A 21,128-nucleotide genomic window follows, 5' to 3' on the forward strand; every position below is an offset into this window, starting at 1 on the left:
TCTGTGTGGATTTTTAAATTATTTCTGCTTGAGATTCACTGCGATTCCTGAATTTGATGATTCTTGCTCTTTCAACAATTATAAAAATTCTCAGCCACTTTCTCTTCAAATATTGTTTTTCTCTCCTTTTCTTCTGGAACTCCAATGAGATGTATTTTAATCCTCATTTTATCTTTCATGTCCCTTCATTTTTCTTTCACACTTTCCATTTTTGTGCTTTCTGGGCTATTTCTTCAGTTCTCTCTTCCAGATTATTAATTTTTTTCCCCTTTGGCTATATTTAATCTGCTATTTTAACAGTTACTGAGTTTTACATTTCAATAAGTGTATTTTTCATTTCTATAAGTTTGAGTTTTTAAATCTGACTGATCTTTTTTGATAGAATTGTGTTAATGTTTTCAGTTCAATTTTTATTTCTTTAAACATTTATTTTGTATTTGGTATCTAATACTTCAATTTTCTGAAGTTTAGAGTACTAATTCTGCTGTTTCTTGCTCATGGTGGTTAGATTCTTCCATGTTTTCTACTTTTGGGTGGGGGCTCATGCTGAGCAGGGATTTATTAATGGGAATCCTGCAAGGCCTTGGTTGAGGGTACATCGCTCTAGAGAGAATTTGTCATTACTTCTGCCAGTTCAGTGGTAACAAATTTTGGATGATTTTATGTTCATTTCCTCACATGAGGTTACCCTGACCACACACGTAAATTAAAAACACAGACATAGAGGGAGGCAGGCCTGCCATTATGAAAACCCAGAGGAGGCTTTTCTCCTCCTCCTGGAGCCCAGGTTGGGGCACTGTTTTTTCAAGTTGTTTCTCCCGGCTAGTGGGCAGATGTTTTCCTAGTCTTAGCACTGAGGTTACAGCCTTTCAAGAATCCAAGTTCTACAGGAAGGGTTCACTCTTCACCACTAATGAACTCAAGGTTTTTCTCCTGTTCTCATCTGGCCATTTAAACCTAGGCCTTTGAAAACCAAGCTTGGTAAATGCTGTGAGGGCACTGTCAGTGTCAGTGTCAGCTTAGCTCTCCAGATTTCAATTCTCTCTTTGTTTTCAGCCTCCGGAGATTTTCTTCCTTTCTTATGAGCTCCTCTATGACTACAAAAGATGTTTGTTATATTTTACCCAGCATTCCTAGGAGTTTTGTAGTGGGAGGTGGTTCAGGAAATCTAGTTTACCTGTTGTCAGAAGGGGAAGTCCAGGGGCAACTTTTAAAGTTATGGTTATAGAAGAAATTGAAAGAAAAATACAGAAAGATTTTTCTTATCTTTTGGGTAATGTAGGATAATTAAACACATAATAAACAGAAGGGAAAGAATTCAAATAAAAAAATTATAGCTACATATACCCATGTATTGTGCTCTGGATCTCATCTTGTTCCTTGTCCTTCCACTCTGTACATTTTAAAGATCCATCAGTGTTGCTATGTGTACATCTAGTCCATTACATCTAACAGCTGCATAGTATTTCACAAGTATCACCCTCCCCATTTCATCTACCCCCTTTATAGTAACTGACACAACCAACACTGTGATCCATGTCTCATACATAATCCCTTATGAACTTGCATGAGGATTTTCCAGGTAGATTCTGAGGAACATCACAGCTAGGTCACAGAGTACAATAAATTTAATTTTATTGAATGCTGCCAGATTACACTCTAGAACACACTGCACCAGTCTACACTTCTACCAGAAGTGCACAACGGTTCCTAAACATCCACATCCTCCCCAACACTTGCCATTACAAAGCTTTCTAATTTTTGCCAGTCTCACTGTGGTTTTAAATTGCGCTTCCCTGATAACTCTGGGTTGTATGCTTGCTGACATTTCCTTTTCTATCAATTGCCTGCCACTATCTTTTGCCCACGTTTCTGTTGGAGCTCCTTTTTTCTTGTGGATTTGCTACTAGTCCCTTGTCCTTATAAACATTTCTAATAATCTTCTCTAATCTGCCATCTGTCAACTTCGTCTATGGTATTCTTTGTTTAAAAGTCCTTATATGGAATGTGATCAAATCGATACGATTTGTACTTCCCCCTCTGTCTCAAAAATATTCTCTAATATTATGTTCCCTTAACTGTATAGTTTTACTTTTCACATTTAAGTCTTTAACCCATCTCAAGTCCACCTTTGTAGAAGCATTAGCTAGAGATGAAGTTTTTTTACTCCAAATAGCAAGCTGGTTTTTCTAACAACATCAAAGAGCATGTATCTCTCTCACTGATTCGTGGAGCTTCCTTGAATATATATTAAATCTGATAAGTACATGAGTCTGTCCCTCAGCTCTTTAGTCTGTTCCATTAGGCTATGTGTCTATTTTCGGAAATTTCAAATGTTTTATTACTGCTACTTTGTAGATGTTTAAATATCTGGTCAGGCAAGTTCTCCCTCTTTGTTGTTCATTTTCAAACTTGAGTTAGCTATTTCTGGCATTTCCTTCTACAAAATGTTTAAACCTTCTTTACTGTGATATAACACACGACGACAAGTACACTGGAGCACATTACAGAGCATACTGTGTAACCATCATCCAAATCAAGAGATGAAATGCTGCAGGGACCCCAGAAGCCTCTCTCTGACTTGTTTTTAAAAAATTAGGTGAAATTCGCATAACATATAATTAACCATTTTAAAGTGAACAATTCAGTAGCATTTAGTACATCCCCACTGTCGTGCAATCACCACCTCTCTCTAGTTTCAAAACTATTTCATCACTCCAGAAGAATACCCATATCCATTAAGCAGTCACTCTCCATTCCTCCTCCCTTGACAAGCACTAATTGGATTTCTGTCTCTCTGGATTTGCCTATTCTGGATATTTCATATAAAAAGAATTTTATAATTGGTGACCTTTTGTGTCTGGCTTCTTTCATATAGCATAATGTTTTTGAGATTCATCCAAGTTGTAGCATGTATCAGTACCTCATTCCTTTTTATGGCTGAATAATATTCCAACGCATGGATACGCATTTCGTTTCTTCATTTATTTGCCGGTGGACATGTGGGTTGTTTCCACCTTTTGGCAATTGTGAATAATACTGCTATGTGTGCCTCTTTTTAACCTCAACCCCTTCCCTTGCTCCAAAAATGAACACTTTCATGACTGTTTTATTTCTTCCCTTTTAATTTTTTGCCACCTAATTGTGTATCACTAAACAACATAACTTGCCATTGCATGTGTTAAACTTTATTCAGATGTAATCAGGCAGTACCTAGCCTTCTGTGTCTAGCTTCTTTTATTCGGCATCATGCTTTGAAGATTCATCCATGTTATTATTGCATGTAGCTGTACTTCCTTTTTATTTCTATGTTGGCTTTTTACTATACGAATATTTTACAATTTGTGTAATGATCTACCATTGTTAGAGAGCCATATAATTTTTAGAATAAGTTTGAGTCCTTAAAAAATCCAACTGAAATATTGATTGGTTGCACTTAATTTAAAGACTCAACTGGGGAGAAGTGACATATATTTTACATTCAAAAAAACTGTGCTTTTTAGATAATGATAGGGAAGAACAAAAAAAAGAAAACAGTTGGTGAATTACAGATGGGACTCTGGGAGAAAGTCCTTTTAAAAAGAATTTCTTATAAAGTTATTTAGGCAATAAAGATTGGAAGGGAAAACTGACCACTGAGTACAGAGAGGGCCACCCTCGCCTGCCACTGCATAGACAGTGGTGGAGCCTGGAACGCACCGACGACCACCAGCCCCCAATGCAGTCACTTCAGCCGCAGAGTACCTAATTACCTGATTGGTGCACCAGTAGTACAAGGAGAGGGTGGAGACACCAAAGACAATTCCAGGCCAGGGGAGGTCTCCAGTGATGGGATCTCGGAAGATATGGAAAGAATCCAAGCGAGGCATGTAGCATTCTGGCTTGGCAGTCCAGTTTCCTTCATGGATTATGCTTGGCTTAGCGTCTATGTACTTATGCAGTAGCTCCTGGTATCCTCCCACTTCCTTAAAGGCTTAAAACACCACAAAATTTATCAGTACCTAAAAATGCACAATACACATATCTGAAAAACCAAGACTGCAAAGTAACACCCAGTTTGGCTGACTGTATCTTATATATAAAGCGCAATGGACTAACAAACAGTCACGATTCTAAGTGCCTAAGGAAAGACAGCATCTCCTCCAAAGAGAAAGAAGAGGATATTGGACACTGGTGGTTGTGTGCCCAGCACCCCATCCCTCAGCTTCTGATAGCAGAACCTCTCTTTCCAGTTACATTCCATCCTGTGTGGCTTAGGTGGGCATCGTCAAACTGTTCATCATTCCAATGTGGCACATGACCCAGGCTGGGCCAATGTTCCCTCTCCCCTGGGCAACAACTGATATGTCAGGAATGGACATGACACCCAAGCTGGGTTAATCAGAATTTGTCCCAGGACCCTTATGCTTAAGGAACCAAAAAAGCCTGCTTCCTTCCTTTGGGGTTCTAAGCTGGTATGGCAGTTTGAAGCTCTTTTGTCTGTCTATTCAGAACCTGGGATGTAGCCATTGCCTGAAGGTGGCGTGCCCCCCCGAATTTTTAGTTATTGAGCCAAGAGAGTACTTATTTGCTCACAATAGTTTTGAACTAAAGTTCTATCACAAGTTATCTGAATAAACTTAACTGAAACAGAAATTAATGCTTGTTTTCCTGAAACGCCAGCAAAATATTTATGAAAGTTTGTATTCAAAATTTTCTTCACAGCCTATGGCATTTCTCCCTCAATATCCTAAGTGGTGTAAAATTTTAACATTAAAGAAAAATACTTTTTAAAAGTCACTAAAACACCCATAATTCCACTTACTTAACTATAAAAAACTTTTATTTTGGCATATTAAACCACGTTCATTTGATATAGACTTGATCTTTGAAATGGGTTCAGAATCATTTGGAGTCAAGACTAGTCGATGAAAGGATACTCAGTGAGTATAAAATTAATAAGACACTTCATGGCATTTCTTTTTCTTTTTTTTTTTTGTGAGGAAGATCAGCCCTGAGCTAACATCTGCCAATCCTCCTCTTTTTGCTGAGGAAGACTGGCCCTGGGCTAACATCCTTGCCCATCTTCGTCCACTTTATATGGGACGCTGCCACAGCACGGCTTGACAAGCAGTGTGTCAGTGCACGCCCGGGATCCGAACCCCGGGCCGCCACAGTGGAGAGCACACACTTAACTGCTATGCCACCAGGCTGGACCCTTGTGGCATTTCTAAAAATGAATTCCATGTGGATTAAAAAAAAGGTGAAATGCAAAACTACAAAGTTATTAGAAGAAAATGGGAGAGTATCTTTATGAACTTTGGTTAGGGAATACATTCTTAAATAAGACACAAAAAGGAAAAGGGAGGTTGATAAATTTGACCTCAAAGTTTCAAATTTATATGACTGAAATTAAGCTAAAAATTTGTTAGACTGAAAGAAGAGACCTGCATCATGTATAAAGGACTCATACCTCAACAGCCAAAGGAAACTACTGGAAAGGAATATGGTAGGAAAAAAAGAAATATAGTAGAGAATATGAACAGATGATTCACAAAAGAGGAAATACAAATGGCCACTAAGTACAGTCATGCATCACTTAACGATGGGGATGCATTCTGAGAAATGCGTCCTTAGGTGATTTCGTCGTCGTGTGAACATCATAGAGTGTACTTACCAACCTAGATGGTACAGCCTATTGCTCCTAGGCTATAAACCTGTACAGCACGTTACTGTACTGAATACCGTAGGCAACTGTAACACAATGGTATTTGTGTATCTAGACATATCTAAATATACAAAAGGTACAGTAAAAATACAGTATAAAGGATAAAACATGGTACACCTGTATAGGGCACTTACCATGAATGGACCTTCCAGGAACGGAAGTTGCTCTGGGTGAGTCGGTGAGTGAGCGGTGAGTGAATGTGAAGGCCTAGGACATTACTGTACATTACTGTAGACTTTATAAACACTCTACATTTAGGCTACACTAAATTTATAAAACAATATTCTTCTTTCTTCAATAATAAATTAATCTAGGGGCCGGCCCCGTGGCTTAGCAGTTAAGTGCACGCGCTCCGCTACTGGCAGCCCGGGTTCGGATCCCCGGCGCGCACCGACTCACCACTTCTCCAGCCATGCTGAGGCCGCGTCCCACATACAGCAACTAGAAGGATGTGCAACTATGACATACAACTATCTGCTGGGGCTTTGGGGAAAAAAAGGAGGAGGATTGGCAATAGATGTTAGCTCAGAGTTGGTCTTCCTCAGCAAAAAGAGGAGGATTAGCATGGATATTAGCTCAGGGATGATCTTCCTCACAAAAAAATAAAAAAATAAAAATAAATAAAATGTAAAAAAACAAACAATAATAATAATAAATTAATCTTAGCTTACTATAACCTTTTTACTTTATATACTTTTTACTTTTTAAACTTTGACTCTTTGGTATTAATACCTAGCTTAAAACACAAACACATTGTACAGCTCTACAAAAGTAATTTCTTTCTTTATATGCTTATTCTATAAGCTTTTTTCTATTTTTAAAATTTTAAATTCTTTCTACTTTTTCAACTTTTTTGTTAAAAACTAAGACACAAACACACATATTAGCCTAGGCCTACACAGGGTCAGGATCATCGCTATCCCTATCTTCCACCTCCACATCCTGTCCCACTGCAAGGTCTTCAGGGGCAATAGCACACATGGAGCTGTCATCTCCTATGAGAACAGTGCCTTCTTCTGGAATACCTCCCGAAGGACCTGCCTGAGGCTCTTCTTGAGGAAGTGTCACTCTTTCAGAAATATGCCCATGGTGGTTTGCTTGGTTTGTTTCTTTTTTTCATCATAGATTTGCTTGTAAGCAGATAACATATCATAAACGTTTCTCTCTATTAACGAAAACCTTTCGGTATTAGGGTCCCCGTTTTCAAACATTTTAAGGAGCTTGTTGAGGTCTGCAAAATCTTCTGCTAAACCACTCACTGTGAATTTTCTTGGGGGTTCGTCTTCTTTTTCTTCTCCTGCAGTTTCCTTTTCTCTTGCCTCTTCTCCAGCTATGCATTCCTGTTCCAGTTCCAACAAGTCCCCATTAGTGAATTCCTCATGAACCACCTCTAGGAGCTCCTAAATGTCATTCTTATCCACACGCAGGTTCAAGTTGTTTGCCATCTAAACCACAGCTTTGCTGATTTTTGCAACCTCCTCACCCTCGGCAAATCCTTTGAAGTCATGGACAAAACTCTTGAGTGTCTTCTTCCAGATGCCATTCATACACTCCTTGGTGACATCATCCTGAGCCCGGGCAAGGTCCTTGATCAGTCACAGACGTTGTAATCCTTCCAGACTTGCATCAGCATCTTCCTCAGTTGCAGCAATAGCCTGGACAAAGGTCCTCCTGCGCTAGTAGGCCTTAAAAGCTGCTCTAAGTCCTTGGTCGATTGGTTGGATCAAAGAAGTGGTGTTTGGAGGGAGAAATGCCGCTTTGATACTGGGATGAAGCAGTAGGTTTGTTTACACCAGCACCACCAGAAACACGTGAGTAATGCATTGCGCTATGATGTTACGATGGCTACGATATCACTAGATGATAGGAATTTTTCAGTTCCATTATGATCTTGTGGGACCACTGTTGTATACGCAGTCTGTCACTGACAAAAATGTCATTAGGTGATGACTGACTGTATATGAAAAGATGCTCAACCTCACCAGTATCTGGAAACTTTGAATGAAAACAAAAATGAGACATCTTTTTCTTTTCTTCACCTACTGGGTAAATTTTTAAAGTCTTAAAACATCAAGTGTTGGCTGGGATGTTAGGAAACATATATTCTCATAAATTGCTGATAATATAAGTAAATATAGCCATTTTGGAGAGGAAGTTGGGGTATCTCTTGACAAAGCTGAGTTTATTCCAGGAATGCAAGGTTGAGTTTACATTCAAAACCTAGCCACTACACTTCACCGTGTTAACAGAGTAAAGGAGAAAAATAACATAATCATCTCAGTGGATGTGGAAAAGATACTTGACACAATTTAAAACCCCGTCATGATAAAAAGTCCTAGTAAACTAGGAATAGAAGGAACTTCATTGGTCTGACAAAGAGTTTCTACAAAAAATCGACAGCAAACATTTTATTTAATGGTGAAATATTCAAAGTTTTCTCTCTAAACTGAGAACAAGACAAGGATGCCTGCTGTCTCTACTTCTAGTCAGCACTGTACTAACGGTCCTAGCCAGTGTAAGACAAGAAAAAGAAACAAAAGGTATAAAGTTTGGAAAGGAAGAAACAAAAAGATAATTTCCTAACCTGGGTGCTGGTGACCAGAGTGTACACTTCGTGATATTTCATCTAGCTAGGAACGCAGACTTGTGTCCTTTTCAATAAAAAGTTTATTACAAATACAAAAACAAAAAAGATGCAGTAGATCTCTATTTGCTGACACAGAAATCTGCCTATGATATAGAACCAGTGGTGGAAACACAGGCTGCAAAATTTTCTGTTTTGATTCTATTAAAATATGTATTTCATTGATAAAAAAGTATTGGTATATATGAAGAATATCTCTGAGAGGATATATACAAAACTTATCATACGGTTGCTTCTGGGGAGTCAAACTAAGAAACTGAGGGCAACAAGTATTTTACTCTGTACCCTTTTGTTTTGTTTACTGTGTATATATTACCAAAAAATTAAAAATAAAAAAATAAAATTGTACATGCAAGGGTTCCCACAGTGACAAGTTTGAAGGACAACACTCATTTGGATATACAAGTTCTTGTATATGCTTAAAAGAAAATAATTAGTCCATTACTTTACAATAGCTCACTTACCAAAAAAAACTGACATGAATACCCTAATTAAAAAATCCCATTAAACTTCTCAGAAAATGTCTTAGTCTGTTTGGGCTGCTATAACAAAATAGTATAGATTGGGTGACATAAAAAAAAAATTTACTTCCCACAGTTCTGGAGGCTAGGAAGTTCAAGATCAAGGCTATTTGGGTGTCTGGTGAGCGCCCACTTTCTGGTTCACAGATGGCCATCTTCTCACTGTGTCCTCACACCGTAGAAGGGGTAAAGGAGCTCTCTGGGGTCTCTTTTTTAAGGGCACTAATGCCATTCACGAGGGCTCTGCCTTCATGACCTAATCACCTCCTAAAGGCCCCACCTCCTAATATCATCACACTGGGGGTAAAGATTTCAATATATTAATTTGGGGGGGACACAAACATTCAGTCTACAATAGTAAAGAATACATAATTATAAGAGACATAATTGCTAACATTAAATGGAATACTCCACCTGCTCCTAAAGTTTATTTGGATGTCTTCCTCAACTATTGGGGTGGACTTAGCAGGTTTTTAAAATGCTGATGTTCAACACTAGCACACAACTAAACACAATGGCTTAGTGTGTTTTACAGTTTATAGTTTTGTCACTCAAATTAGTTACTGCTTCTCAGCTCATTTAAAAATTTCTTGGATTATGCCTGAAATGTATTTTGTGTCCCAGCAACACATCACTGAGTATACTTCATGGTGCACTAACGCTCACTGACTGGTAAGACTGAGGACTGTGTGACTGATTCTATCTGTTCTCATTCCATGGGGCTCAACAACGTGTTCCATGGAACCATAATCCTTCAACTGTACTCACACATAATTTCAATCATTTTTCAATACCCAAGCCAAGAGCTTTTCCTCCCAGGTTTCTGCAAGACCAATCTCTGACCCATGGAGCAGTGGGTAACACCAGCCTCACTAAGGTCACACTTCTAGCTAGTGGAAGGAAACTTCCATTTTAGGGTAAGTGTACTTGTCATTACAGGGACTGTAATATGTTAGTTTGCATACTGGGCTTTGGTGTTAGAGACCCAGTTCTGAGTTCTGCTCTTGGTGTGTCTTTTGAGCAAGTTACTTAACTGAAACTCAGTTTCCTCGTCTGTAAAATGGGGATAACCATAGTAGTTATGCCTCATGGCGATTGTGATGATTAAATGAGGCAATATAGATAAATGCCTACATGGTACCTGATAATATCAGCTATTATCTTCATTCCTGTTACTTAATAAGCACCTACTATGTGCCTCAGACTGCATATTATGTGAGGGACCAATAGTTCTGGTTCTTAAGAAGTTTTGGACCTGGGGGTTATAATTTATTTATGTGACACAATCAATGAAAAATGAAGGTATGTATCAAAAAAATGTTAAGTAGTGATGCGAGTCCAGAGAAGAAAGACATGTAGATGGAATAATCATAGAATCACACCTTCAGGGGTGGATCTTCCGTTGACCTTGACAGATGGATTGAGTGGATGTAAAGGAGAGGGGCTTCTAACTGGAGAGGAGGACCACCGACAGAGGCACAGAGCTGGGGGAATGTGGCCGACCACTCCTGACCACTGTTCCAAAGCACCAGAGTGTGTCATTGCCTCTCCTCTCCCCTGACTCCTCCTCCTTCTGAAGTGAGCACAAGTTTCCTCCCCCACCTTCAGCACGACTGCAGACAATGCTCTTGGGTTCTGAGGGCCTCAGTCTCCTCATCTGCGAGATGATGGTGCTGAAATGGACCCAGGCAGCTCTAGGTTCAGTTCTACCCATGGAGCTGGTCCCCTCAAGATGTACTTACCAAAGCCCATTAGCAAGACCGACCCCAGAACCATAATGCCAGCGTGTAAGGTATCAGTGTAAACCACAGCTGCAAAACCACCTGAATAGGCAAGAAAAAGAGAAGGAAAGCCACACTGACTCTCTCTGTGAAAGTTACTCCGCGTCCCTATTCTGTGTACTTATTTCCTCCCAGATCTCCACAGTCACACCTTTTGTGCCTTTTAATTCAGTGGGTCTTACAACGACTTATGCTTAGTCCTGGTACATCCTTTTTCTCTCTTTAATATCCTTCATGCTCTTTTGTTGGATTCTTATCTTGCCCTTCTATGTCCCAATTTCCCTTTACTTTCCACTTTTGGATGAATGAACATCTGGTAGTTTTTCCTAAGCAAAAAGTACACCTTTAATCACAAAATCTCAGTTTGGAAGCAACAGTTGGCAGCATCTCTGGCACCTACCTGCTAGATGCCAGTAGCACCCCCCGGTTTGACAACCAAAGATGTCTCCAGACATTCCCACATGGCCCTGGGGAAGGAAAACCCACCCCTGCTCCCCGACATACACACTTCGAGGACCAGTGATTGAGTGCATTCTCTCCACTCGGACTGTGGTGAACTGCCAGGGACACTCACCAGCACCCAAGATCTGCACTGTGGCTGGAAAACACAAGTGACGAGAGCCGCCCCCTCCCCCAACATCCTGGCAGACACTGTCTAGGACAGAACTGCCTGCATAAAAGATCTCATGTGATGGCCTGACCAGGTGGCCTGAAGCTGCTGCCTCTCCCTCACTCTCTTTCTGGGTTTCTATTGTTCTACCTGGGGGCCTGTGGGGTCAGGCTCTGCCCGACCCCAAACACGATCACTGAGTCCCTGCCAGCCCCTGCCAGCCGGATCTGATTTCTAGGGTAGGACGCCACTCAGGCACCCCTGCCTTGATTACTTTCACTACTCGCCCCCCTCCAGCCTCAGCAATGTGATCCACAGACTTAGGGAAAAGGCAAAAGCTGGAGACCCGTGCCTCAATGTCTACCAGGACTCCACGAGAAGAAGTAGAGCTTTTGTGTCAATATAAATACATGTGTGGTTAGAGTAACCTCACCTGTGATGGTATAAACGCCAGTAACTGTCAGCAAGACTATGGTGGCCAGGTAAACATTCAACCCCAAGACCAGCCTCATGAACATGGCACCAGTGCAGATCTCAACCTGAAATGAGCACAAAGGCAGCGGGCTGTACTTTCATTTCCAGCTCAATCGATAGCAATCCCATAAAGACACTGACCTCAGAAACCATCTGCAACAGGTGGTCTGTGGTCAGCACATCCACCCCACCACTAGTGGACACTGGGTGAGGTCTACGCAAGTTCTGTCGGGCAACAAGGCTGATGCCCCAGGAGTTCAGCCAAGGTTAACCCAATTAATCCAGTTAATACAACTTAGTCTCTTCCCCCCTGGAGCCCAGAGCAAGGAGTGTGCTCAGAGAGGAAGCTGTTCCTGCAGTTCCGCCATCGGGAAAGGCAAAGGGGACAGCTTAGCAGGGGTTGGCAAGCTTGTTCTGTAAAGGGCCAGATGGTACGTACTGCAGGCTTTACAGGCCACACCCTGTCTCTGTTTTTCACAACTTCTTAAAACTGTAGAAACCATTCTTAGCTCAAGGACGGTACAAAGCAGACCACTAGGCGGACTGGCCTACAGGCTGGATTTGTGGACTCCGGCTTAGTTGACACTGATTTTGAAGCATTTGCACATCACTGAACTGGCGAACCTCTTGCTTTCTTATTCGGGTCTCCAAAGCCAGGGATACACTGGGCAGAGATTCTCCCAACATTCATCTACCCATTTGTTCATCAAACGTTTGCTGAGCGCCAACCATGAAGTAGATACTCGGCAGGGTTCAGAAGACACAGGGGTTACCAAAACTCAGACACTGTCTCCAAGTAGCTTACGTTTAATGAAGGAGACAGACCACCAAACAGGCAATTTCCATGCAGCGTGATAAGTGACACTCCTTTGGTCATTCAAAAAAAAACATTTATCAAATGCCTTATGTGCTGAACATGTTCTCAGAACAGGAAGTAGTGCAGTGAACAAGCCAGGCAAGGCCCTGGGGGCCTCAAAAAGGTTGCACTGATGTGAAGAAGACAGACAATAAGCAAGGAAACAAATTACTCTGACATGGTGACAAATGTTACAAAGAAAATAAAAACAGAGTAATGGAGTAGAGACTGACTGGGCACATCTGTGCAGGGCCTCTCCAAGGAGGAAACATTTGAAAAATCTGGGGGAAGAACATTTCAGACACAGTACACAGCAAGTGTCAAGCGCTTTAAGTGGGAATAAGCTTGCTGGATTTGAGAAACAATAAGGCAGCCAGTGTGGCTACAGCATGGAGAGTACAGGGGAGGAGACAAGGCCAGAGAGGCAGAGGCTAGAACAGCACAGTCCTTGCAGGTCATAACAAGAGGTTCAGGTTGTCTTGTAAGGGTGGTGGAAACTCCTGGATTATTTTAGGTAGGAAGTGACATCACCGAATGACATGACACGGGTAAGACCAAGGTTCTCTGAGAATCCAGAGGAGGGACCTGTAACCCAGGCTTGGGAGACAAAGAAGATGCCTCTGCCTTTCATTTTTTGCAAAGTATTATGAAGCTATTTTTCCTCTCCTCTAGTCTTGACAGCAGGGGCCAACTGAGGGGCTCCAGAGTGAACTGCTGGGACAAATCTAGCATAGTCCTGCCTAGGGATTGGTTTTTGGGGGGGTTCTTTCCTGGGCTGGCTTTTACACAACTCACCGAGATCTTACTGAAGATATAGAGGAATAAGTACATAATAGCGAGGAGGAACGGGATCCGGTAGCCACCAAACCTCTTCCTCAAATATTCTGGCGTTGTCACCACCTGTACAAGCAACGAGAGAAGTCACCATCAGACAGAGTGCCAGAAGAGGCAGGCCCACAGGCATGTGCCTTGCTCACAAAGTGCTGGTTGTCCCACAGGTGCAGGTGATGGTGGGAGGGGCCCAGGAACACCAAGTGCAGGGTCACCGACTCCGGCTTTGTGTTACACAGCACCAGTTAAGATGGGAGAAATAAGAAAGGAGAGGTAATACTGCTGTCTTCAAGAAGCCTGGAATCTAGCTGCCTGTGCAATCTTTGACATGCAGAAGGAAATCCAGCTAACTGGAAATGTCTAATGATGACAATTCAGTTGTTTTTTTTTTGTGAGGAAGATCAGCCCTGAGCTAACATCTGCCAATCCTCCTCTTTTTGCTGAGGAAGACTAGCCCTGGGCTAACATCCATGCCCACCTTCCTCCACTTTATATGGGATGCCACCACAGCATGGCTTGCCATGTGGTGCATCGGTGTATGCCCGGGATCTGAACCAGCGAACCCCGGGCTGCCACAGTGGAGAGCGCTCACTTAACCGCTTGCGCCACCAGGCCGGCCCCAACAACTCAGTTTTATGAAATAATCTTAGAGCAAAATCAAATGCTTTATCACACGTTACAAATACAACAAGCGCTCAAGGGAGACTGAACTTGACTAGACAGCTCTCCCACCTGGTCTTCTGTGCCAACACTGCTCACGTGCATGCTGGTGCCCCGAACAATCCTCTTCATTTCTACTCCCATCGTCTCAGGCCGTGTGCACCTGGGCAGCAGGGAGCCGCCCTCTTTATTCATTAGACTCCTGGACCCGAGCACAGTGCCTGGCTCATGGCAGGTGAGTAAATAATTGCTAAAGGAATACTGTGCCACCTTCTGTCCCGAATATCCTCAGGTGCTCTTGTCCACCTACCTCACACATTTGTTTCAGGTTCTAACTCCATCTGCTTCAAGAAGACTTACCTGGGGCTTCACAGGGACCGTAGGCCCTCTCCTGAGCACCTACAGCTTTTATCACCTCCACCCTCCATTTGGTTCATAACCATATACTGCCACAGATGGCTCACTTTCTCAGTCAGGGTCGAAGCTGTTTTAGCCTTACTACTTGAATTAGTTTCCTAGGGCTGCCGTCCCAAAGTAGGACGGACTGACTGAGCGGCTCAGTGTTGTCTCACAGTCCTGGAGGCTGGAAGGTCAAGGTGTCAGCAGGGTTGGTTCCTGCTGAGGCCGTGAGGGAAGGATGTGCTCCAGGCCTCTCTCCGTGGCTTCTTGATGGCCGTCTTCTCCTTGTGTCTTCACATCATCTTCCCTCTGTACATGTCTGTGTCCAATTTCCTCTTCTCGTAAGGTCATACTGGATTAGGGCTCATCCTAGGGACCTCATTTTAACCTAATTACTTATTTAAAGATCTCATCTCAAAATACAGTCACAACCTGAGGTAAGTGCCCTGGGATATGGCTTCACAATTACAAGTCTTAGACTGCAGGGCAAATAAACCTTTCACATCTGCCCTCTCTACAAATATTTAAAATTTTTAACAGTTTTATGAGGCATAATTTACACACAGCAAAATTATCTCATTTTAATTATAAAGTTTGATAGGTTTGGGGAAATGTATACAGCTGTGTAATCTCCACAACTCAACATATAAGGTAGTTCCAACACCCCCACAAAGCCCCCTAGAGCTTGCAGTCAAGGCCTTTACCCCACCCTTGGTCCCAGACAACCAGTATCACCTGTCACCACAGATTTGCTTTTTCTAGAATTTCAAATAAGTGGAATCATACACTATGTATCTTTTTATGTCTAGCTTCTTGCACTTGTCATGACATTTTTGAGACTCACCCACGTTGTTGCATAATTCCTCTGCAGTGCTGAGCAGTGTACCATATCACGTTGTTTGTCCATTCCCCTATTGCAATGTGGATCCTTTCTAGGTTTGTCTACTATGAATAAAACTGCTATGAACCTTCAGGTACAAAGCGTGTGTGGACGTATGTTTTCATTTCTCTGGGGGAGGTAAAGATCTATACCCAGGAACAGAATGGCTGGTTCACAAGGTTTAATTTGTTAAGAAACTGCCAAACTGTTTTCCAGGGTGGCCGTACCACTGTGCATTCCCTCGAGAGATGTATGAGTCCTGGTTGCTCCACAGCCTCTCCAACTCCTGCCAGTGTCAGTCTTTGTAATCTTAGCCATTCTGGTGAGTGTGTAGTGGTGTCTTATTTTAAGTAGCATTTTCCTAATGATCAATGACAGTGAACATCTGTTCATATGATTATTTGCAATTTGTATATTTTCTTTGGTGAAACATCTGAACAAACGTTCTTCTTGTTAATAAGTTAGAAGAGTTTTTAGGGGCCAGCCTAGTGGCGCAAGCGGTTAAGTGCGCGCGCTCCGCTGTGGCAGCCTGGGGTTGGCCAGTTCGGATCCCGGGTGCACCAAGACGCACTGCTTAGCAAGCCATGCTGTGGTGGCATCCCATATAAACTGGAGGAAGATGGGCATGGATGTTAGCTCAGGGCCAGTCTTCCTCAGCAAAAAAAGAGGAGGATTGGCAGATGTTAGCACAGGGCTGATCTTCCTCACAAAAAAAAAAAGAAAAAAAAAAGAGGTTTTAAAAATATATAAATTGTGGATGTAAGTCTTTTATTGTAAATATGTTCTATAAATATTTCCTCTCAGTCTCTAGCTTGACTTTTCATTTTCTTAAAAATATCTTTCAAAGAGTCAAAGTTTTAAGTTTTATTTTGAAGTCCAATATATTAATTTCCTCCTTTATGGTTTGTGCTTTTTGTATCCTAGCTAAGAAATCTTTATGTACCCAATCACCTTCATTTTTCTTTTAGCAATAAGTTTTTTTTTTTTGAGGTATAATTGACATATAACATCACAGTCACGCACTGTATAATGATGTTTCCAGCAACAATGGACTACGTATACGATGGTGGTTCTATAAGATTAGTTCCATATAGCCTAGGTGTGTAGTAGGCTATACCATCTAGGTTTGTGTACGATGTCCTCACAATGATGAAATTGCCTAACAACACATTTGAAGTAAGTATTGATAGGTAAGGATATACTAATACCATCTTATTAGTTGTTTTCTGGCTGTTTTGTAGTGCCCTTGTTACTTTCTTCCTCTCTTGCTGTCTCCTTTTGTGAATTGATGATTTTTCCACAGTGGTATGCTTTGATTCCCTCCTTTTTATCTTCGATCTATCTACTGCAGGTTTTTGCTTTGTGGTTACCACGAGCCTCACATAAAACACCTTATAGATGTAAGAGTATTTTAAGCTGATAACTTCGATTGTATACAAAAACTCTACGTTTTACTTCCCCTCTGACATTTTACGTTTCTGACGTCACAGTTTACCTCTTTTTATATTATGTAGCCATTAACAAATACTTGTAGCTATAGTTTTTAATACTTTTGTCCTTTAACCTTTAAACTAGAGTTAAGTGATTAACATACCACCACATTACAGTATTTGAGTATTCTGAATTTGACTATATACTTATCTTTACTAGTGTGTTGTATATTTCCATATGTTTTCATGTTACTAATCAGCATCCTTTCATTTCAAGTTGAAGAACTTTCAGTATTTCTTGTAAGACAGCTCCAGCAGTGATGAACTTCCTCAGCTTTTATTTGTTTGGGAAAATGTTTATCTCTCCTTCATTTCTGAAGGACAACTTTGCTGGGCAAAGTATTCTTAGTTGGCAGTTTTTTTCTTTCATCACTTTGAATATGTCATCCCACTCCTGGCCTGCAAGGCTTCTGCTGAGAAATCCACTGTGAGCCTTATGGGGGTTCCCTTGTATGTCAAGAATTTTTTTTCTCTTGTTGCTTTTAAAATTTTCTCTTTTTCTTTGATTTTAGATAGTTTTATTATAATGTGTCTCAGAGAAGATAGTTTTGGGTTGAAATTTTTAGGGGACCTATGAGCTTCATGATCTTGGATAGCCAAATCTCTCCCCAGATTTGGGAAGTTCTCACCCATTATTTCTTTAAATAAGCTTTCTGCCCCTTTCTCCCTCTCTTCTCCTTTTGGGATTCCAATAATGTGTAGATTATTTCTCTTAATGGTATCCCATAGTTCACACATGCTTTCTTCACTCTTTCTCATTCTTTTTCCTTTGTTCTTCTCTGACTGCATAATTTCAAATGATCTGTCTTCTACTACACAGACTCTTTCTTCTGCTTGATCCAGTCTGTTGTTGATGCTCTCTACTGCATTTTTCATTTCATTCATTGTATTCTCCAGCTCTAGAATTTCTGTTCAGATATTTTTATGACTTCTCTCTGTTAAACGTATCGTTTTCTTCTTGTATTGTTTTCCTTATTTTGTTGAACTGTCTTTCTGTGTTTTCTCGTAATTCACTGAGCTTCCTTCAAACGACTGTTTTTAGTTATTTTCAGGCAAACCTCAAATCTCCATTTCTTTGGGATTGGTTACTGGAAAACTATTGTGTTCCTTTGGTGATGTCAAGTTTTCTTGATTTTTCACGTTCCTTGAAATCTCACATTGCTGTCTTTGCATTTGAGGAAGCAGTCACCTCCTCCTGGATTTTGGAAAGAAATACCTTCTGTCAGGACTGCTAGGGATTCTGAGGCTTTCTCAGACCTTTTCTATGGGTACACCTGCTCCGCACTTCTTGTTCCCTCTTGGGGAGGAATTCTTAAGATTTTATATCTTCTCTCGATCCAGCAAAGCTGGGCTAAGGGCCAACAGCTTCCTCTTTGCTTGCTTCCCCTAGGGCAGTGCTGAATGCTCAGGTTTGTGTCTTTTCTCTCAATCCCACAGAGTCAGACTGGCTTTCTGTGCGTGCTCACTAGCTTTCTGCAAAGGCTCACTCTTGCCACCATCAGTGGTGTTCCAAGGGAGATGGCCACAGGTTGGAGGTCTATGTGGGTGAGGTGTACGGAATGTTGGGGTGCCTGTGAGCCAGGTGACAGGTCTGCAGGTGAGGAGTCCCCAGTAGCTCACTGGCAGGCTTCCTAAGCGTCTGCCAAGCAGTTAGTAGGATCCGTGCTCCTTTGATGCCATCTGAGAGCCCTGGCTGCTGTTCTCTCAGCCACTTCCTGTCCCCTAGCCATGCAGCACACCTCAGTATTCTGGATGGGGTGAGAGAGAAGCGGGTCTTTTTGGCAGCACCCCACACAGGTGGAGTAGCTGGGAGCTTACTCACGTGCTCTCATTTGCCCCCTGGGAGAAATCTCAGGCGGAGAAGGTCCCTCTTGCCACCTTGGGGGAGGGGTGATGTAGGTAAAGTGAAACTGTTCCTCTTACCCTCTTCAATGCATCCAATCTTGGATTTTTTTTTTTTGCTCCAGGAGTGTGCTAGAACTTCCCCACTGGGCTCCTGGACTTCCACAAAGGCCCCCTTGTCCCTAAGTGATTGTCTAAATTGGTGTTATTTGGGCAGAAGACGCTAGAAAACTCTTACTCTGTCATGTTGATGACGTCACTCCACACATGCCCACAGACATGGAGCCTGGACCGTCTCTTCTTTGTTCTCCTCTCTCAGCTGGGCACTGACACATCTCTGTCCCCTTATCTCCTACACACATTTTAGAATCAGCTTGTCAAGTTCCTCAAAAAATCTTGTTTGGATTTTATTTGGATCTGCATTCCATGCATAGACCAATTTTGGGAGAACTAATATTTTTAGGATATTGTCTTCCAATCATTAACATAGTTGTTTTCTTCATTTATTTAGGTCTTATTTTTTAATAAAGTTTTAAAATGTTTTCTATGAAAGCCTTAAGAGGTGAACTCTTGAGTAAGGTCCAGCGTGAAACAGCAGGCAGTTACTGGCGTCTGTCTACCCAGGGCAGAATGATGTTATTTCAGGCATTTCACAGTATTCAGGGAAGTCAGTACAAGGATCAAAAGACTGAGTTTAACTTGTCCTCCAGGGTGTTTTTATGTACACATGCAGTATTTGTAAGAAAAATACTGTAAAGAATAGAGTAACTGATAATGGACTCTCACCCCAGCTTTAATGTAAATAGGAGAAAATATCCAACCAAGAACACAGAGCAAAAGTGGAGCCTGAAAACAAGAAGAACAATTACATCAGGGTCCCATCTAGGCCAAGCCCTCAAATGAGCCGCACGCTCAGTTACTACCTGTTTTGAGCTTCATAAATGTATCACTCCCGGGACCTTACAAATAACAGCCCAGCAGACACCTTCCAGTACAACAAACTTGACTTAGAGACACTTGATCTTTGCCAATAAAAAGGTGTATTTTTAATTCAGGGGGATTAACTGAGACAATTTTGAAGGTATTTATTTTTAATTTGTTTGCCTACTTCCAGATAGGAATGAAGGTGTCTTATAATTAAATATAAAAGATAGTGAAAAAAAAAGAAAAATCAGAATCCATTCAGAGAAATGGGAGAGAAACTATACCAAAATTTCACACAAGTTAATGAAATTAAGTAATTAAATTTGGTTCTGGCTTTCTTTACAAAGAAGGGGTAGGTAAGTTGAATATATGAATGAGATGCTAGTAAATTCTGAGGTAAATGATGGTAAAGACCAGGGCTTATTAGATTTGGAATTAACTCTGCTAAAAGTAGTCTTTATTTTTGTAGTCTATAAGAAGAAAGATGAGACTCAGAAAGTAGGGAGCTTTCTGATTTATTAAAAAAAAAGCCAGATGATTCATACAGAGATAGGTTAATTAACCCAAGACTTATAAATTCACTTATAATTTAGGTGAACAAATTCTTTATCCTACAACAAACATATTCCACAGATTAAATAAATAATCCATTTTATAAGTTTTATAGTTGAGACCTGGTATTCCTAAGAGACCAATTAGGAGTTTTGAAGTAACTAGCTGAATATCTCAAAGAGCTCAGTTGAGCCTATTCTTAGTATATACTGCAAATATGTATATACAAATATATACACACATACATATACACACATATACATACATATATACACACACACATACATACACACACATATATTTAAATATTAATATGATCTTTACCCTACGTGACTAGCTTCCTAACAGTTCTTTGTTCACTGTATTCCTATGGTCCTTGAAATGTAAACATTCTCTATCTCTTCATTAATTTACCAAGAAGAATGAAAACCAGCACAATCTTTTTGAGAAATCAGAAACTTGGTTCCTTTCTTCCATGACTTCTCAAGAAGTCTTTAATATTTACTCAGCATTGAGAGCAAGTTTTTATGTTTATGAATTTGATCTGGACAACAATAAAGGTGAAGGTTAGTTGCTGCAAAAGGTATCACTTACATTCCACTCGAAGGCCCCAACAGCGATCCCTGACATCGCTCCTTTCCCAGCCAGGCTCATAAAGTGGCCACTGCCAATATTTGCGGCAAAAAGAGAAGCACCTATCTGAAAATCAGAGATGATTACATATCAGAACTTAGTCCAACTCCAAGAATTAATTTTCACAAATGTAAACTCAAATTGAATTTTACATTTTCTCAAAAGGGATTATTCCCTGGACAGAATTACCATTCGTGCTTCTTCTATACAAACCCTAACCATAAATTAGAAGCCAAAAAGAAGGAGAAAGAGAAAAAAGTAGAACAGCCATTCTTACGTTGCCAGCCTCCACATGCTCCACTGACTTACTTGCAATTCCCTAAT

The 21,128-nt window shown here is 41.0% G+C and overlaps 1 protein-coding gene across 1 annotated transcript in view; it reads right to left on the minus strand.

Annotated features, from left to right (window-relative positions):
- Nucleotides 1–21,128, minus strand: part of LOC131398617 (sodium/glucose cotransporter 1-like) — a 63,250-nt gene that overhangs the window by 33,506 nt on the left and 8,616 nt on the right. The window contains exons 3-8 of the mRNA XM_058532252.1: nucleotides 20,766–20,870; nucleotides 19,482–19,541; nucleotides 13,389–13,493; nucleotides 11,697–11,802; nucleotides 10,615–10,695; nucleotides 3,753–3,973 (exon numbers count right to left, since the gene is read on the minus strand). Coding sequence (XP_058388235.1) covers nucleotides 3,753–3,973; nucleotides 10,615–10,695; nucleotides 11,697–11,802; nucleotides 13,389–13,493; nucleotides 19,482–19,541; nucleotides 20,766–20,870 — 678 coding nt within the window. The remainder of the gene's footprint in view (nucleotides 1–3,752; nucleotides 3,974–10,614; nucleotides 10,696–11,696; nucleotides 11,803–13,388; nucleotides 13,494–19,481; nucleotides 19,542–20,765; nucleotides 20,871–21,128) is intronic.

This window comes from Diceros bicornis, chromosome 35, assembly GCF_020826845.1.
Source record: "Diceros bicornis minor isolate mBicDic1 chromosome 35, mDicBic1.mat.cur, whole genome shotgun sequence".
NCBI lineage: Eukaryota > Metazoa > Chordata > Mammalia > Perissodactyla > Rhinocerotidae > Diceros > Diceros bicornis.